General features: G+C 32.9%; 2 protein-coding genes across 3 annotated transcripts; both read right to left on the reverse strand.

Annotated features, from left to right (window-relative positions):
* Positions 1-296: 296 nt before the first annotated feature.
* On the reverse strand, positions 297-8970 carry LOC128156512 (monocarboxylate transporter 9-like). 2 transcript variants are annotated; one of them, XM_052818682.1, is made up of 8 exons: positions 8848-8970; positions 6003-6079; positions 5526-5775; positions 4173-4316; positions 3206-3943; positions 2357-2626; positions 1806-1931; positions 297-1449 (listed from the first exon to the last, which is right to left on the reverse strand). In XM_052818682.1, the coding sequence occupies exons 3-8, from the start codon at positions 5773-5775 to the stop codon at positions 1253-1255; spliced, it is 1725 nt and encodes a 574-aa protein (XP_052674642.1). In that variant the 5' UTR covers positions 6003-6079; positions 8848-8970; the 3' UTR covers positions 297-1252. The 2 variants fall into 2 exon arrangements, with proteins under 2 accessions (XP_052674642.1, XP_052674643.1); XM_052818683.1 differs by lacking the exons at positions 6003-6079; positions 8848-8970 and adding an exon at positions 5866-5937.
* Positions 8971-15432: 6462 nt separating this feature from the next.
* On the reverse strand, positions 15433-16757 carry LOC128191167 (uncharacterized). The gene is made up of 4 exons (XM_052863252.1): positions 16650-16757; positions 16232-16432; positions 15818-15870; positions 15433-15705 (listed from the first exon to the last, which is right to left on the reverse strand). Exons 1-4 carry the CDS (start codon positions 16705-16707, stop codon positions 15508-15510), a joined length of 510 nt encoding a protein of 169 aa, XP_052719212.1. The 5' UTR covers positions 16708-16757; the 3' UTR covers positions 15433-15507.
* Between the last annotated feature and the right edge of the window lie 627 nt (positions 16758-17384).

Here is a 17384-nt window from a genome sequence, read left to right on the forward strand (position 1 = left end):
TTTGTCTGGTGTAGAATGCTTGTGATATGAGGGTGTATCATGATCTTAAACCTAGGTCATTTTTGCAAGTGATAGGTAATTTTCAAAAAATGCATAGTTTCTGTCTATAGGCCAAATCTTCTATCTAAAAATGATTACTTACTTCACACAAATGTTGCTTTTGACCTGAAAATATGTCCTGACCTTTAGCTCTTGGGTAAGTTCAATGTCACTGTAAGAAAATGGGTACATCTAATTTTTTCCAGTAGAGACATATTTGAGTTGATATGTTTTCTAGGTATCATTTGTAAACTTGCTCACACTGCCTCATTTTATTTTAGCAAAAGCATTGTCTCCAAAGTCAATCACCTCACAACAAGCATGCGAGCGAAATCAAAATATGAAATCTTTAACTTAAACTGTACAAGAAAGTGCATGATCATTCGTTTTTCTTTTTTAGCTATACATAATATGCTAATTGAACATGTTCAATAAAAAGTGAATGCAATACTAGTAAAAATAGGATTGTTTTTAAAGATAGAAGTCTATTTTATAATTTGTATTTAGACATGAAACGTGGGACAAAACAATATTCACAAACGTACATGTACGTACACAATATCCCCTAAGTAATTTTTTAAGTGCAATTCTCTAGAAGTTTCAATAGATTTATTAACAATTTAACAATATTCTAAAAACGAACTCATTCAAACAGTACGCAAAGTATATCACCCATACTGACAAGGGCGAGACCAAGTTTATGAATTTTATCCCGGTAGTTGAAAACATTTTTCATACTGTAAAAGTCTTATAAACCTTGACATTGTTCATACAAATTGGTTTTTTTTTGTATGTCAACGAAAACCCCCAAACCTTTAACATTTACTCTATGAAATTGAACCTGTTCGAAAGTTAATTGTTAACATTAATGTCATTTAGAATCGAAGGGGTGGGGTATACATGGCATAACAAAATTTCTAGATAACAAATAAAAAATACTAAAATAACAATAGAAGTAAAGAGTTGTGAATCCAAATCATAAAACAGAATCGCATTAACGGCGTCAAGAACCATATACCATGCATCATGCTGATACAACATGCCTGCAAAATACTGAATACTTTATACATACAATGTAAACTCATCACAATTTCAATAAAAAACGTTATTGATAAACCTACTCAAAAATACAACACAATATAAATCGAGATTTACAATGAGCTCAACACAGACTAAAGTGACAAAATGTCGGAATGTCTTCGATGTATAGACGTCACTGAGATTTTTCGTTGAGCATGGGTGACTGTTCGGGCTCGTCCCCCGTAACTTCGGTCTGTATCACCGTCGTCTGGAGCCCCTCCCACCGGGCAACCCTCCTGAGGGGCACGCAGAGAGCTCCCGCCAAAAACATGGTCACACCGGCCAGGTAAAAGGTGATATTGTAAGTACCTGTTTGATCCGATAATGACCCTGTAAATATCGATGTAGATAAGATTACTCAATGTTCTTTATCATAAATCATGCAAAATCGAGACTATTAGTGATTTTACTAAATACTAGCATATCTTTTAAAAATTTAGATCATTTTTTAGACATACAATTAATAGAAAAATTCACCAGTGAATGAAAACTATCTCTCTCTAAAAGAAATTTGCACTCTTCTTCAAAAGCACGTCTTTTTAAAGAAGGGTTGAATTAAATGGCTAAAACTTCAGATGAACGGACTACTTGAATAGCTTTTAATTTTTTAAAGTTGATGTAATGAACACCAACACGTGCACGAGCATATATATTAACTTAAGTTTTTGAACTATAGATTCACTGACCAGCGATAGGGGAACCCATAAATGAGGACAATCCCTGACAAAGCACAACCAGTCCGAAGGCGTTCGTCAATCTCTCTATCCCCATCAACTCCACCATGATGATAGAACGAAGGGACACAAACGCCGCTGTATAAAATGAAAAAAATTATCATCTCATGTATTAAGCACCATGATATTCTAAAATATCATATTCATGCATGTATAAACATTACGCATGCATTAATGTTAAAAATGCTTTGACAACATTATTTATAATCTTAACGAGGATATTGCTAAACAAAAGAGTTTCATATAAATAAAGGTAACCATAAAATTTGCATCTTACAACTGTTATAATACCGTTCAAATTACATGTAACACATCTATCAAAACGAATATATTTTAAATGCACATTATTTCTATTTAATTCAGCAGAATATATACTACTGTATTTTCTAACAAAACAGTTATTATCTAAATGTCGGAATAGTTATAACAAAAATTCATCCAAAGATGCAATTGCTATAGTGTCGTTATGATTTGACAAACACGAGTGGATCACACATACACACCTATGGAAGCACCAAAAACAATACTGTATATTATTAGAACAGCAAAACTGTTGTAAAAAGGAACAGCAAAGGTCGTGATCCCACCGATCATCAAAGCGAGGTTGTTGATGACGAGGGAGTTCGCCCACGGTCTGTCAGTCACGAAGCCCACAACGAGCCGGGCGACCGTGTTGCTCACCCCGATAATGGAAATCAGGAGAGCTCCCTGGGTTTTGTCGAGTTTGAGATCCTTTGCCAGGTCTGGTAAAAAGTTGAATGGAATGAAAAACCCTGAAACAGAGGTAAATAGGTACATACATGTAGCGTGTATTTGCGGCACAATTCTTGTCAAGGAGAAAATAAATATATTAATGCTATTAATTTGGAGGTACGAAACAAGTAATGGTCATAATAGGATAATTGTACTTTTTAAAAGTTTTCTTTTAATTTTTTGTCTTAATTTATTTCACTTCTTAAAACCGTTAGCTTCATATGATGAAACAACCGATCATATTTAAGGAATAAGGAATCATTCTTTGAGTATTATGAGGTGATAATTTCGGTCGGGGCGTGATCAAATCCAATAAAGCCCGAATGGCTTTATGATAGATTTGATCACGCCCCGACAGAAATTATCACCTCATAATATTCAAGGAATGATTCCTTTTTACTTAATATATTTATATAATTTTAAACCATCGTACGATTAAATATTAAAATATAAATAAGCAGACCCCGCTGGCGCCCCGATTATACGTCATTTGAAGTTATTGGACTGTATAGTACAAAATCGATATTAAGTAGTGTTATCAAAGGCGAAGACACTGAAAAATCTAAATATTATAACATCATTATAAAGAAGTGACTTACCAAACATACAAAGAAAGCATGATGTTCCATATAAGATAAAAGTAGGACTCTTTAGGAGACTAAAATCAAAGGAAGACGCTAATGATTTGGCAACCTTGGAACAGGCGTTCTCGTCATCGCCGACGCTTTCCACGTCATCTTGATTATTATGAGGTAAACTGTGTGTGGAGACCCTCGCCCTGGCCCCTCCCTCTACGGTGTGTGGAATATTTTTCAGGCTACCACTGTAGAAAATATCTTTTCTCGCCAGCGGCTTTAACGTGTCGGAATGATGACGTTCGTGGCGATGTTTTACGTCAAGAAGCGTTGAAATGTCTTGACTCTGTGCGAGTCGAACAACCGTATCATTTTTACCGTTAGTTTCATGTACAGCTTCAACAGATCTGCATTTGTAGATAGGATGCTTCTTACAAAGCTCCAGATCGAGGGCAGAAAATGGCTTCAACGCCTGATCTTTTGATTTGATGCTTTTTGAACACTTTTTCTCAGCTTTCTTCTTTTCATATAAAGGCCGAAACGCTTGGGCACATACTACCCCATTTAGAACAAGCGCAGAGAGGATCCATAGGGTTCCCTGCCAGGAAAACTTCTCCAACAGAAATGCCGTTAATGGCGCGAAAACAAAGCCCCCGATACCGCTTCCACACACGGCGATTCCTGTTGCAAATGCTCTTTTCTTCTCAAAATAGTAACCCACCATGACAATGGAGGGCAGATACATAAATCCAAACCCTGCCCCTGCAAACAAAAGTAACTGAAATGATGCTTCATAATTTACTATAATCCGTTGGATAATTATTATGAAGATTGAATACATACTCCTAACAATTTTACTAAAAGTCAGTTTAAAGTCAAATCTTTTATAGTATTAACGATTTCAATTTCTTGATATTCTTAATATATCACATGTAATTTAAAACATTCTTCAAGGAGATCTTATATGCTGTGCAGTGTTTTAGCTTTTTACCTCCAACAAATCCATACAGAAATATCATGACATCCAAATTAGGAGAGAACGAGCACAGGAAGAATCCCAGGAATGCCGTGATTCCGCCTGCAATGGCCACACGACGACATCCGAACCGATTACAGAAAGCTGCCACCACAGGTCCTAAGGAGGAACGCACAAATGTTAGTATAAATTAGCCAAAAAGCAAAAACAATATTGCTTTTACACTGTATAAAACTATATTTTTGATACTCATTTAGGGAAAAAGATGGTCTGAGCTTAAATTATATAAATATAAGTAATATAAAGGAATCATTCTTTAAAAATTATGAGGTGATCAAAAGCGGTCAGGGATGATCAAATCTATCAAAGCCCTTCTGGCTTTATTGGAATTGATCACCCTGACCGTATTTGATCACATTATAACACTCAATAGTTTCTAACATCCAATTCAGAACACAAGATAGCCATCAATTCGGTAAAAAAATTAAATTAGGTATTTTGAAACTTCTTGATTTTTCATAGGATCTCCTTGGATTTTAAAAATTTAAGTATACACTGAAACGATCGAACAATACTAAAAGTCGAAATGAAAGTGTTACAGAAACAATATTACATAGATAATTCGCTATTTTGAATGCTTATTTATAGCCTACATCTCACTCCTTCAAGTCAGGGAAAGGATTTTGAGACTAATTGCATATGCTTGAGTGGAAAATGACGTAGGTTATATGTCTAGAATGCAAAACGGACATAAAAAATCTCAGCAGCATCAACCCCCCCCCCTACTTTTTCTTATAGCAGACATTTTTCTGAAATCTAAATCAAAAAAAAAATAATTACCAGGGAGTCGTCCCACCTTCACTCTTTCCGGGAGATATAAAAATTCACAGTGAAATTACAAGCAATACCCCCTCCCCTCCACAGATTAGGATTATCAAGATTTTTTAATGAGTATACCCCCTTTCAAAAACGATGCTAAGTGCCTGAGGTACAATATGTATATCTAAATTTTGCAAGCGTTATAAGTCTATGAAACACATAAATTGGTACGTTTTTTAAATTATATATGGCATGCCAAATAACAAGCTGTTATATGTGAAACTAATTCAGCAGTGCTTACAACTATTATCTTTTGCACAATTTGCCTGAATCATTTCAATGCAAATACATTAAAGCAACGAAGGATATATTAAAGGTATTTTTTTTTATCCTCCTTGCCTTTTACATTTGCATTGCCTTTCCAGCCTGCCAGCAATACAGTCTTAAGTGTGTGATAATGCATACAATGGATAAGATAGCATAATCATAAATACATGTACTTGGTCTGAACTATGAACAAGTTTAAAAATAACAAGAAACGTGTCCTACCTAGAGAAAGATAGGCTCCGTTCAAAACGGACCCTAGAAGAGAGGTTTTTCCTTTGCTCTCCCCAAAGTATTCAAGAAACTCCGTAAATAGAAGTCCGAAAGTGAAACACACTCCATCCACTAAAAAGCTGATCATGAAGGAGGAAAATGTCACCACCCAGCCCCACCCCCCGTCAGGTGGCCCCGGGGCTGAATCCTCACTAGAGGGGGATTTCCCATTTGCAACACTTTCATTCTTTGTGTTGGCCATCTGAAATTAAGAGGAAAATAGAACTTGCACATGCATCTAATATTAGCAATTAACAAAAAAGACGCAGATCTGCAAATATTGTTCACTAACAATGCGAAATAAATCTCCAAAGATCACCTAAAGCTATCGCATTTTCTATCTCTACGTTTACACACGATATAATCACTTCACGTTAAGAAATTTTACCTGGTCAATTTCAATGTTAAGTGTATATACACATTCGTTACCTGACAAGTTTCGTACAGGGGCTATTTGAGCGCTCTAGGAGACCCGTCTCATCTTTGTAAATGCTGCACCGTGTCCACTAAAAAAAAATAATTTATTCACCGTCATAAATCAACTACCCAGAGAGAAGATAAATTGTTTCTAAACGAGAGAAAAAGCAGTATACAATGACACCATTTATTTTTAAAAAATAATTTTATTTTGACGAATATAATGGATTAAAACATGCTGACTCGACAAAAGTTTGACAGATTGGACAATGATCTACTTCTAGACTGATAAACTCCGCGGACTCTGAATTCTGTAATGCCCCATACTGCGCACTTGCTGTGATTTTTCTTTGTTTCTGCACGTGAACAGACTAAACCACATACATGTAGATTAACCTGCTGTTAATCCATCCAAAATGCTTTATATATCAAGATGTTATAACTACTCAAATATCAGTTGGTGTAATATAAGGAAAAGTAAACCTTTGTAGTTATGAAAAAAATATGTAATGGAGATGTGGTATTGGATAGGATTTTAATGGTCAGAATGGAACTATTTTTTATCATATTATTACGTATGTAAGCCTTATCAGTAGGCGACAATCTGAAGATTAATATATGCATTGACACGAAATAGGCCAGTAACTCTGAATTTTGCTGATCGTTTACTATAAAATGAAGTTGCCCGAGTACTATAGTCAAAATGGTATGATGAATGTCTGAAGTGTATATTAAATGTATATCATATACCAGACTAACAATACAAACAAAACACAATATCGCGTGCATATAACTAAAAATTACTATAACATTTCTTAATTCTCTGATGAAATACTAATGTTGCACGTATCAGATGTTTAAATGTAGATAAATGTACATGTAATTCCTTTTTTAACATATGCATGCATCAAGTTTCTTTAATCTCATATTTTTAAATGTTCCAACGTTCATCAAATCGAACTTGTCTATGCCGGTATTTTTCACAGCAACCAGGAAAAAACTGTAAAATATATCGTTATCACATTTAAATCTCACTGGTCACTTATAACAATTGGATTTCGTATACCCCTTTTCTTCCTAAAATGGACACCGCGTTATCGGCCAAAATGCCACTAATGTGTATTTAATAGCTACAATGAGGGGGGATTTGTTTGCATAGGTTGAGCACTCTGACCTCAGCATGTCAAAACTGTGGACAGTAGATACCAAGTGAATAAATAAGTCAACACAACACTCCAGATTGTAACACTTCATCAGATCCACGGGAGATAGCGACTACAATGCATATACTGTCTTTCATTACCACCCCGAGGACACCCCTCCCCATTCCTCACATAACCACACAAGTGTGCGCGCGCTTGCTCCTTCGAACTCTAACCCAGCCTACAAGTGTCCATACAACGAAACAACCTCATTTATTTTTGCGTAATAATAATTCATATATTTTTGTCACGCATGACTTCAATCTTGTTTCGATACGATAATCAAATTCCAAAATATATTTAGTTTCTCATAAAATTATCATCGTTGTTCAATATAAAGTACAACATGCGTACATGTATAATATATTTAAGCACAAGACGTTTTCTGAAATAAATTTTATAAAATTACTTATCAACCAATTGCAATTCCCATATAAATATATAGTACTAGGAAATATTTGGCACAATACGATAAATAAATTAAGGTTATTTTTTAACCTAATTAAACACCCAAATAAGAATCAAACGATAAAATGTTCATGTAAAACTAATGCTACAAAGTTAATCGAATATACAGATCTATGTATTTAATTGTACAGGATCGAGCTATTGAATCCGTAACTATTTTAGTATATGCATGTATGACACAACAGGAGTCTTCCTTTACTTGCTGCGATCTCATTCGATCCTGTATCCGCTTTCAGCTCACGTGTGTGCAGTCAGCTCACGTGTGTCCAGTTTAGGCTTCCTTATTTAATTAATCTCTTATAATTAGCACCATTCCAATCCTGAATCAATATGAACCGCGCCCCGTGCGGTCACCAGATGCTCGGCTATATGACAGGTCCAAGCACAGGAAACAAATGTTTTTCACTCGTTCTTGTTGTACATATGAATGGACTGTATTTACACCAAAACAAAATAATAATTATGTGGTTTAACTCATTACAGAAATTGTATAATACAATATACGAGCGTTAACAACAGTTACTGTAAATTATTGGAATCCAGCGAGAGGATATCAAATTCATCCGTCGTCCGTAGGAGTTTTTCACTACGTAAAACCGAAAGTCATTCAAACGTAGAAAATGTCACCAAAACACAATTAAAATAGATTCTAGTCATATATGCTCACGCTATATAACCTTTACTTTTAGGTTATTGACATAACTATGTCGCATTTTCCTCAATATAAAATGATGGACATGGGAGCTTTTCAATATTTATTATTCAAACAAAGTGTGTTGTTGTAAATTTGTCACTGCACTGCCTTGAGTATTTTGAATACCAGGACCGAAAAGAGTAAGGGTCAAGTAACTGATATCGCGTACGTTTGAATCAGTATCTTATCACAGAAAACCGAGAAAATCAATACCCTGGCATCACATAACAAAGGGGTGTCCAATTATTGAGGAAACACGGACAAAGAAAGCATTTCTGCATCATTATTTGGAAAATGCAACAAATTCAAGTCAATGACCTATAAACAGCTGATAAACAACAATGCATCGACAATGCATTCTTAGGGCACACAACCAACGCATGATCATATTTGAACCTAATAAAATCATGCAGAGGCTTCTAGCATTTAATCATACTAGCTAGTTTCTGGATTAAAAAATATTGAGATAGGATAAATAGATAACTGAACTTACTGAGATGACAGAGCCGGTATTGTTGATATTACGCCACACGGAAGATGAAAACAGCTGATCGAATAAACAACGTAGAATTGAACCGGAAGCAATACTGTTGAAGCCAGGCAGAAGGTCGCTGGATCGATCGCGTGCATATGTTTATATGCTACAGTTACAATGCGGCGCGGATCTTAGATGTTTATTCGGAATAATTGGAAATGTTTCAAACAGAGAGAGAACATTTAATGGATATTAATTATTGATTTGTGCGATCAAATTCTTGTGAAGGTTTCGATAATAAAAGGACAGGTACTGATAATACTTCGAGAAAATTTATTTGCAATCATAAATAAAGTCATACTAATATATACTACAATGTACTTCTACTAGTTATACGATTGCTTTGTTTAATTTTACCGTGTCAAAATATAACGTTTGCAAAAACTTTACACCAGAGGATCGTATCTAAATCAAAGACTATGTTAAACATGTTAAAAAGCATAATAAGAAATTCTGTGACGTCAATTTTTTCAAATATTTTTAGAATTTTACACAATTTTCGTTGTACATGGACAAAAGAACTTATACTTAGTTTTGTTATCGTTTTTCTGTAATGGTGGCATTTTTTTAATTGCTTCTAGTTTAAGATTTGTTGTCTATTTTTTAAGGTTTCTTCATGTTTCAAATGCAATAAAATGTTATGCTGAGCTTAAAACAATATCGTGTTTTGCATCGTGTAATTTTCACTTATACTTAAACACGTGTATCAAATAGTTTTACAAATGAAATCTTCAGCCAATGTCCTTTCTTTACATCCGAGCACATTTGGATGATCCTTGTACATCCCAACAGAACCAATACAGAATTCAACACGAAAACCATGGTATGGAATTGCTTTCATACAGTTATATTTACAAATATCGGGTATGATTTTATCTATTTCTTAAGGAAACTTATATTTAATTCATAGCTCTATAGAAACATCCGGACTGAAATCTACACGCCCCGTTCATCAATTGGTCGAAACCTACAGCGACTTAAGAAAATCACGGACTGCACGAAATAATCATAATGATGTTAGGCTCATACACACAAGAGACGATTCCCATAGGAATGACGTACCGATGTACCTTAAAAGTAATTTAGTGAATTTTACTTACTTTTTACAATCAATTTGTCAATTTGTTAGAAGAAAGATGTAAATATTATAATAAACAGTAAAATGCTTTCTTTGATGATTCATGCGGGTTATGAAGGTAACGGCTTATGTATTTTTTCTGCATTGTCGCCACCTTTATTTCCCGCATGAATCACCAAAGAAAGCAGTTCATTCTTTAAATTTTGACCATATACCTGTGCATATATTAGGACGGACATGACAGTACGATTGACCATCATGTATCTAAAAAGAGATCTTGGGAGCACTCGGATTAATTGTACTCAATTTCACACAAACCTTTTAAGTAAAAGACAAGATATTAGTACTAATGAGGATAAATTGACTATAAGTTAATTTAGTATTTGTACTTGAAGATATTTGTTTATTTCACATTTTCATTCAACGGTGGCCATGACAGATAATAAAATTTATTGTTTCTAAGAAGTGTCATTTTCTGGAATATGAAATCTCTTTAAGATTTTTTTTTAAATATCTGACGAAATCTTTGGCAAGAAATTTTGACAAATGCATAAATGTTATCTCTGTGATTTTATAAATATTCAACAAACAATCTTTTAATATGCAGTTTAATATTCCTAACTGAAAATACTGCGCCATTTTTAGTCAGTTAAATATTTAAGACACTACATATACTAAAAATCAATTAATTTTAATTGAAACTTGATCAGGATCTCTTTGAGATATATATAAAACTCCTCTACTCTTACATTTTACTGAGGAAAAATGCCGGATTAGTATTTAGAGGTCTGCAAAACCATTAACGTGTTCACTGCTTTGTACCCAAAGCCACCTACATTGTATATCTGAGAAAATAAAATCGCGCTACCCCACCCTCCCTTTTTCTAAAATATCGGACCAGCCTCTGATAGAATATTTCATTTTTACACGTAGCACAAGTTGTCACGTTTATTTGCAAAACCTAATCATTAAACGTGATTTTGCCTTTGTTGCTTAGTTGCCAGAGACAATGTTCTCACCTAAAAGAAAACATGCTAGTTTGTAACAGATCATGTTCTGAAACCTTTTTTTATTTCAATTTCTTCATAAATAAAGTTAAAATATCCAATCAACATTTACAAAATATGCCAAAGTGTAGGTCACATTTACTTTGTATAGGAAATTTCATTTATAAAGCCTTTACAATCAGAATGGTTTGAACTACGTAAACATTGTGGTTTTTGCTGATTTAAATTGTTATTACTATAAAAATATAGAGAGATATCATTTCTGTGTGAAGTTTTATAAAACAGTCATTAATACAATATTTCAGTAACCTGTATGTCATACTCTGAATACAAATTCTGTTAACATTGGATTTTTGTGTACGTAAATGACAAGATTTGTAAGGACAGACCGTCCATTCTTGCCTGTATTTTTGTCTGTATTGTATATCAATTGGCTTGCTATAAGACGCATTGTCATAAAGAAATTGAAGTTAAAAATTGTAAAAAAAAAAAAAAAAAATCATTAAAAAAAAATGGCAATTAATTTTACGAAAAATTGTCTGTTTGGAATTTTCTCTCGTTTGTCTACAAACTAGGAATTCGTCTACATCCGTATTTAACGATCTCCGATCCTCAGCAAAGTTCGATAACTCTAAATTATCCGGATTTCTTTTATTCGTATCATACATGTAAATCTGACTTTTATACAGACAATTTTAGTTTAGTATTCTACTGCTAACCATCAGTGACACATTTGTATGATTGGCGTAGTGGATCCACAGAGCAGGTATCACAACACTATTTTTTCGACGGTTCACGTCAAAACATGGCTGAGTGAAAATAATTCCCGAATTCCCCTTCGTTTTTAGGAGTTTTCCGCCGGCGCCAGGGACTGTACTTTTTTATGAGATAAAAAACAACATGTAAAATGCCTGATTTTCCCACCTTTGTAAAAATACGAGGTCACTTGAATTTTTGATGCCAGTTGTTTAGGCAGGGGTGTGAAAGGGCTCGGACATGATTTTCAAGCACATGTGTAACTTTGATGTAAACAAACTCTCGTGCCTTTGTGGATGGCTGTGTGTTTTTTGCTACTAAATTGGTTAGGAACAATTGTTTTAAAAGTTGTAAAGAGGAATTTACACAGAAGTTTGTTTTAAACTTGCTACCCGTATCTAAAGTTGCGTAATTTTGGTAAGAATATATAGTAAAAATTAATAGTGTTGTGCAACCAGCAGCACTCCCCTTTGTATACATTTTGGTATAGAGTTCGAGGCAATCGATGCACCGGACTTTTTTTTTTAACTCAACTTGTTTCTTTATTCTATTATATCCATTGTAGATTTGCTTTATTGCTAAATTTGCTATAACTATGTAAAATGAATTGATACTCTCAAAAAAAAAATTCATTTTATATCATTTCATTTATAAAGGTTGAAAGAAAAATATTATTCTTATGATGAAAAAAATAATACTTTGAGGCTGAGGATCGGAGAACCTTAATTGGATAGTGTGTCCCAAGCCTGATCCATTTATTTTCCTCACAAGATGTTTCTGCAATCTGAACAATTGTTTAATTTTTTGCTTTGCTAAAATTAAATTAATTTTGCTGATTTTAAAATAAATTCCTTTGTGTATATGCATCGAGAGTCAGATAACAAATGATGCATCCATTTTTTGGTTAGCAACTTTCGTCGAGATTACATGTAAATGTTGAAAGAGGAAGTTATACAGGAATTCGACCTTTCAATTCTTAGTTTTTCTATCTATGAAGGTCATCTGACCATAGCAAATAATCATGAATAAAATATTTTGATACACAAATGCAAAATTATACATCAAACAAAAACGGGGTACAATAAAAGAAAAAAATAGGAAAAGATAACAAATTCATCATCAAAATAAAAGCATACAATATACAAAACAAAAAAACCCCCAAAAAACCAAACAAACAAACACCCCACTCCCCCCCCCCCAAAAAAAAAAAACAGTACAAAGAAAAAAAACCCTAAAATAATCTCGCATGCTACAAAGTAATTCAAATAACAATATGTACATGTATCATGTATTAATCTTTAAATAATAATATTGATAATAATATTAATAATAATAATAATAATAATAATAATAATAATAATAATAATTAACATAAAATATTAAATATGTCAAGGAAGAAAAAACTCAATCTCACACTGCAAGTAAACAACGCGGTAAAACAGAGAGGTTATCAACGTTGTTGTTTTTTTAGAACGGTAGTAAAATATGCGAGAAACTATCTAAAACATGTTATTACAAACAACGTGACATGAAGGAACTGTTGACAAATAAAATTGGGAAGCATAAATAAAACACAAATTATTTGTCTTTGGTTTAAAGTCTCAGAATACAAGCAGTCCAACAGTAGAAATAATCTTTCCAAGGTCTAATACATTGTAAGTTGCTGAAGCTACAAGAATCTTTCTTGCAAATTCCGATTAGTAAATATTCATGTTCAATCTATTTGCCAATGTGTTATTCGAGTTTTTTCGATAAACCTTACCCTAACCCTAATCGTTATTATATTCGAACGTCTGTTCATTTGACATATGGTCGTGTACTGACTTGTTGTCTTTATAGGAAAAAGTATGTTGAATATTTCTCCATTCAGGAGTATCATATGCAGGCTATGTTTGTGATGGATGTAAATAAATTCATGGATCAAGTCTGAACATTAATACTTGAAACCTGTCTAAACCAACTGTCTGTCCGGTCAAACCCAAAACTGGTTCAAATGAGTTGTGATTTGCAAACCTTTACATTTTGGTTAAATACATGACTGTAAATAAAAAGTGTGGATGTTTAAATAAGTGTACAAACACCCCATTTAGTTGTAAAAATAACTGAAAATACAAAAAGGTCAAGTTGGTTTTTGTAAATTGTTATATATCCGTTAGTAATATTTGTTTTATACGAAAGCCTAGTGAGGTCAAATATGAATGTTAAAAAAAATAATAAAATGTCGTTATAACGAGATAAAAAGTCGTTATTACGACTTTTTTAAGTCGTTATAACGAGATAAAAAGTCGTATTAACGAGATAAAAAGTCGTTATTACGACTTTTAAAAGTCGTTATAACGAGTTAAAAAGTCGTTATTACGAGATAAAAAGTCGTTATAACGAGATAAAAAGTCGTTATTACGACTTTTTAAAATCGTTATAACGAGATAAAAAGTCGTATTAACGAGATAAAAAGTCGTTATTACGACTTTTTTTAAGTCGTTATAACGAGATAAAAAGTCGTTATAACGAGATAAAAGGTCGTTATAACGAGATAAAAAGTCGTTATTACGACTTTTTTAAGTCGTTATTACGAGATAAAATGTCGTTATAACGAGATAAAAAGTCGTTATAACGAGATAAAAAGTCGTTATTACGACTTTTTTAAGTCGTTATAACGAGATAAAAAGTCGTATTAACGAGATAAAAAGTCGTTATTACGACTTTTAAAAGTCGTTATAACGAGTTAAAAAGTCGTTATTACGAGATAAAAAGTCGTTATAACGAGATAAAAAGTCGTTATTACGACTTTTTAAAATCGTTATAACGAGATAAAAAGTCGTATTAACGAGATAAAAAGTCGTTATTACGACTTTTTTTAAGTCGTTATAACGAGATAAAAAGTCGTTATAACGAGATAAAATGTCGTTATAACAAGATTAAAAGTCGTTATTACGACTTTGAAAAGTCGTAATAACGAGTTAAAAAGTCGTAATAACGACTTTTTTTGTATATAATATGACAATTTGTGTATTTTATCCTCTTTATAAAGTATCGATCGCGATGGAAGATTTTTATCTCGTTATAACGACTTTTAAACTCGTTATAACGACTTTTAAAAGTCGTAATAACGACTTTTTATCTCGTTATAACGACATTTTATCTCGTTATAACGACTTTTTATCTCGTAATAATGACTTTTTATCTCGTTATAACGACATTTTATCTCGTTATAACGACTTTTTATCTCGTTATAACGACTTTTAAACTCGTTATAACGACTTTTAAAAGTCGTAATAACGACTTTTTATCTCGTTATAACGACATTTTATCTCGTTATAACGACTTTTTATCTCGTTATAACGACTTAAAAAAGTCGTAATAACGACCTTTTATCTCGTTATAACGACCTTTTATCTCGTTATAACGACTTTTTATCTCGTTAAAACGACTTAAAAAAGTCGTAATAACGACTTTTTATCTCGTTAATACGACTTTTTATCTCGTTATAACGACTTTAAAAAGTCGTAATAACGACTTTTTATCTCGTTATAACGACTTTTTAACTCGTTATAACGACTTTTTATCTCGTTATAACGACTTTTATCTCGTTATAACGACATTTTATTATTTTTTTTAACATTCATATTTGACCTCACTAGGCTTTCGTAGTTTTAAGAAGTATACATGAACATTTCTTTCCTATTTTCATTTTTTATATTTTCCAACTTTTTTCAAATTTATTTCGTTGTTCAGAAGATGCATAACAATTTGGAAAATCACACTGGCGAACGGCTTTCATGCTTTTTCTTTCTCCTTTTCATTCTGGGATTGTCCATTGTCCGTGTCAGGGGGAGGATCGGCTCGCCTAGTGAAATCGATGTCAACGTACTGAGTCCTGTCGTCTGCTCCATGGATGACGAATGCTCCCTTCGAAGTAGACGGTGTGTCTTTCAGATCCAAATCAACGTATATAAGGCCATCTTTATTCACAGTCTGGAACAAAGTTTCAGATAAGTATCTAATTCATAATTTTCTAAAAATTTGTTTTGAAAATATGTTCCATTGTATCGAAGAAATTAACCATATATTGTATAATCATACATACTGGTCGCTCATCTTTCTTGACTTTCGACGGTTTTGCAGCAATTGCTGGTTTTTCTAGAAATTTTTTCAACAAAATGATTATGATGAGTGTGATTAGAAATTATGGCTGAACAAGTCTTTTCAACATATAATGTTTAATAAAACTAAACTGTTTTTGTCAGAATTTTGTCATTTATATATTTTATACAATTTATCTAACAAAAAGACATACTGTTTTGTGTCATAGAGTAATACTTTTCATGTTTACTGTAAAATCAAATAATCATGTTGTTTATTCCCTTAAAAATTTTATTTACAACTTTCAATTATTTATTCAATTTGTATTTACTTACAATCCCGTTAGAGGCGATCGCGATGAAGTCACTTTATTTGATTACAAAAGAAATATTGATAGAAATATGTTTGTAAATTATACTTTTCTTCTGATCAGCTTTACAGACATCCGTGTAGACCGGTTGATCGTCACCGTCGTCTGGTTTAGGTTTCTTTTCTACCACTGCATATACGTCACTTCCGTTCTGCGGGTTCTCAGTTTTGACTTCAGGTGCTTGTATTTGTTCCTTTGCATCATCGGCGGTGATGTACAATATGTTCTCGACTATTTCCGATGCGTTGTCTAAAATCCACAACATACTGTAGTTTAAAATTCTTACCAAAAGAGATAATTTTATCTATATGATTTACGTGTTTTTATTTTGTTTGTACTGGCTATATATGCTTAAAGTTAGAAATAACTTTAATTTCAAGGGCCAAAAATTTGAATCAAGCAGTTTATATGTAATTAGTCATGTTTCATAACATATTCTAACAAAGAAAAAGATACCAAAGTTTACCTTCTTCGTGGGATTCGTTACCTTGTTTTCTGAAACAAATTAAAATACAAAAAATCATATTTACTAATTCTATCCAAATCTTTTTGTTAATTTTCTGTTTTATTACAAATACTTGGTGCGATCGCCTTAAGTAGGTTAACCATAAATTTCTTAACCAAAATGAGGCTATATTGACCTTCCTGATATGACACTTCATTCACAACAATTTTCGACCAATTTCAATTCACTTTACATTTATATGTTCTTATCATTTTACTTTATTTTTTTATCAAATCAAATCCTCGCTTATTCGGAAATACAAGGGATTTGTATAGTCTGTCCCAAGATATCTTGGATTCACATTTTGCTTAATTGCTTGATATTTATAAATACCTCAGGGTTCAAACGATGTTCATTCAAAAGTATAAAAAAATTCCAAGATTTCTCAGTCGAAACGCCCCTGTTAGCGTATCAGGTTTCAATACAATGCTAAAAAATGTGATGTCTACGGAGATTGTGTATTGCAGCAAGCCCAGATGATAACGTTGAAAAATTGCGCGATGTATTCCGAGTGTATTCCGAAATGAGTAAAGATGTAAACATTCCCCATTATAAATCTTCGTAAGGAATCTGTTTTCGTTCTTGTGAATTTATCTGAGTGACAGTTGATAATGTGTCAATGAAATTATCTTGGAAATTATCCCTTTCAACTATTACAAGTGCACTTCTTTCACAGGTATGTGTATTTTTTTTTAA

Source organism: Crassostrea angulata, chromosome 7 (genome assembly GCF_025612915.1).
Source record: "Crassostrea angulata isolate pt1a10 chromosome 7, ASM2561291v2, whole genome shotgun sequence".
Lineage (NCBI taxonomy): Eukaryota > Metazoa > Mollusca > Bivalvia > Ostreida > Ostreidae > Magallana > Magallana angulata.

What these genes read in the sequence shown, in the direction of transcription:
- LOC128156512 (XM_052818682.1), bottom strand. Translation starts at nt 5,775, where the DNA reads ATGGCCAACACAAAGAATGAAAGTGTTGCAAATGGGAAATCCCCCTCT. An exon ending in ATGCTTTCTTTGTATGTTTG is followed by an intron (nt 2,627 to 3,205) that starts GTAAGTCACTTC and finishes CCTCTGTTTCAG; the next exon opens with GGTTTTTCATTCCATTCAAC. An exon ending in TGTTTTTGGTGCTTCCATAG is followed by an intron (nt 1,932 to 2,356) that starts GTGTGTATGTGT and finishes CATTTTATACAG; the next exon opens with CGGCGTTTGTGTCCCTTCGT.
- LOC128191167 (XM_052863252.1), bottom strand. Translation starts at nt 16,707, where the DNA reads ATGATTTTTTGTATTTTAATTTGTTTCAGAAAACAAGGTAACGAATCC. An exon ending in TAACGAATCCCACGAAGAAG is followed by an intron (nt 16,433 to 16,649) that starts GTAAACTTTGGT and finishes TGTGGATTTTAG; the next exon opens with ACAACGCATCGGAAATAGTC. An exon ending in TCAAGAAAGATGAGCGACCA is followed by an intron (nt 15,706 to 15,817) that starts GTATGTATGATT and finishes ACTTTGTTCCAG; the next exon opens with ACTGTGAATAAAGATGGCCT.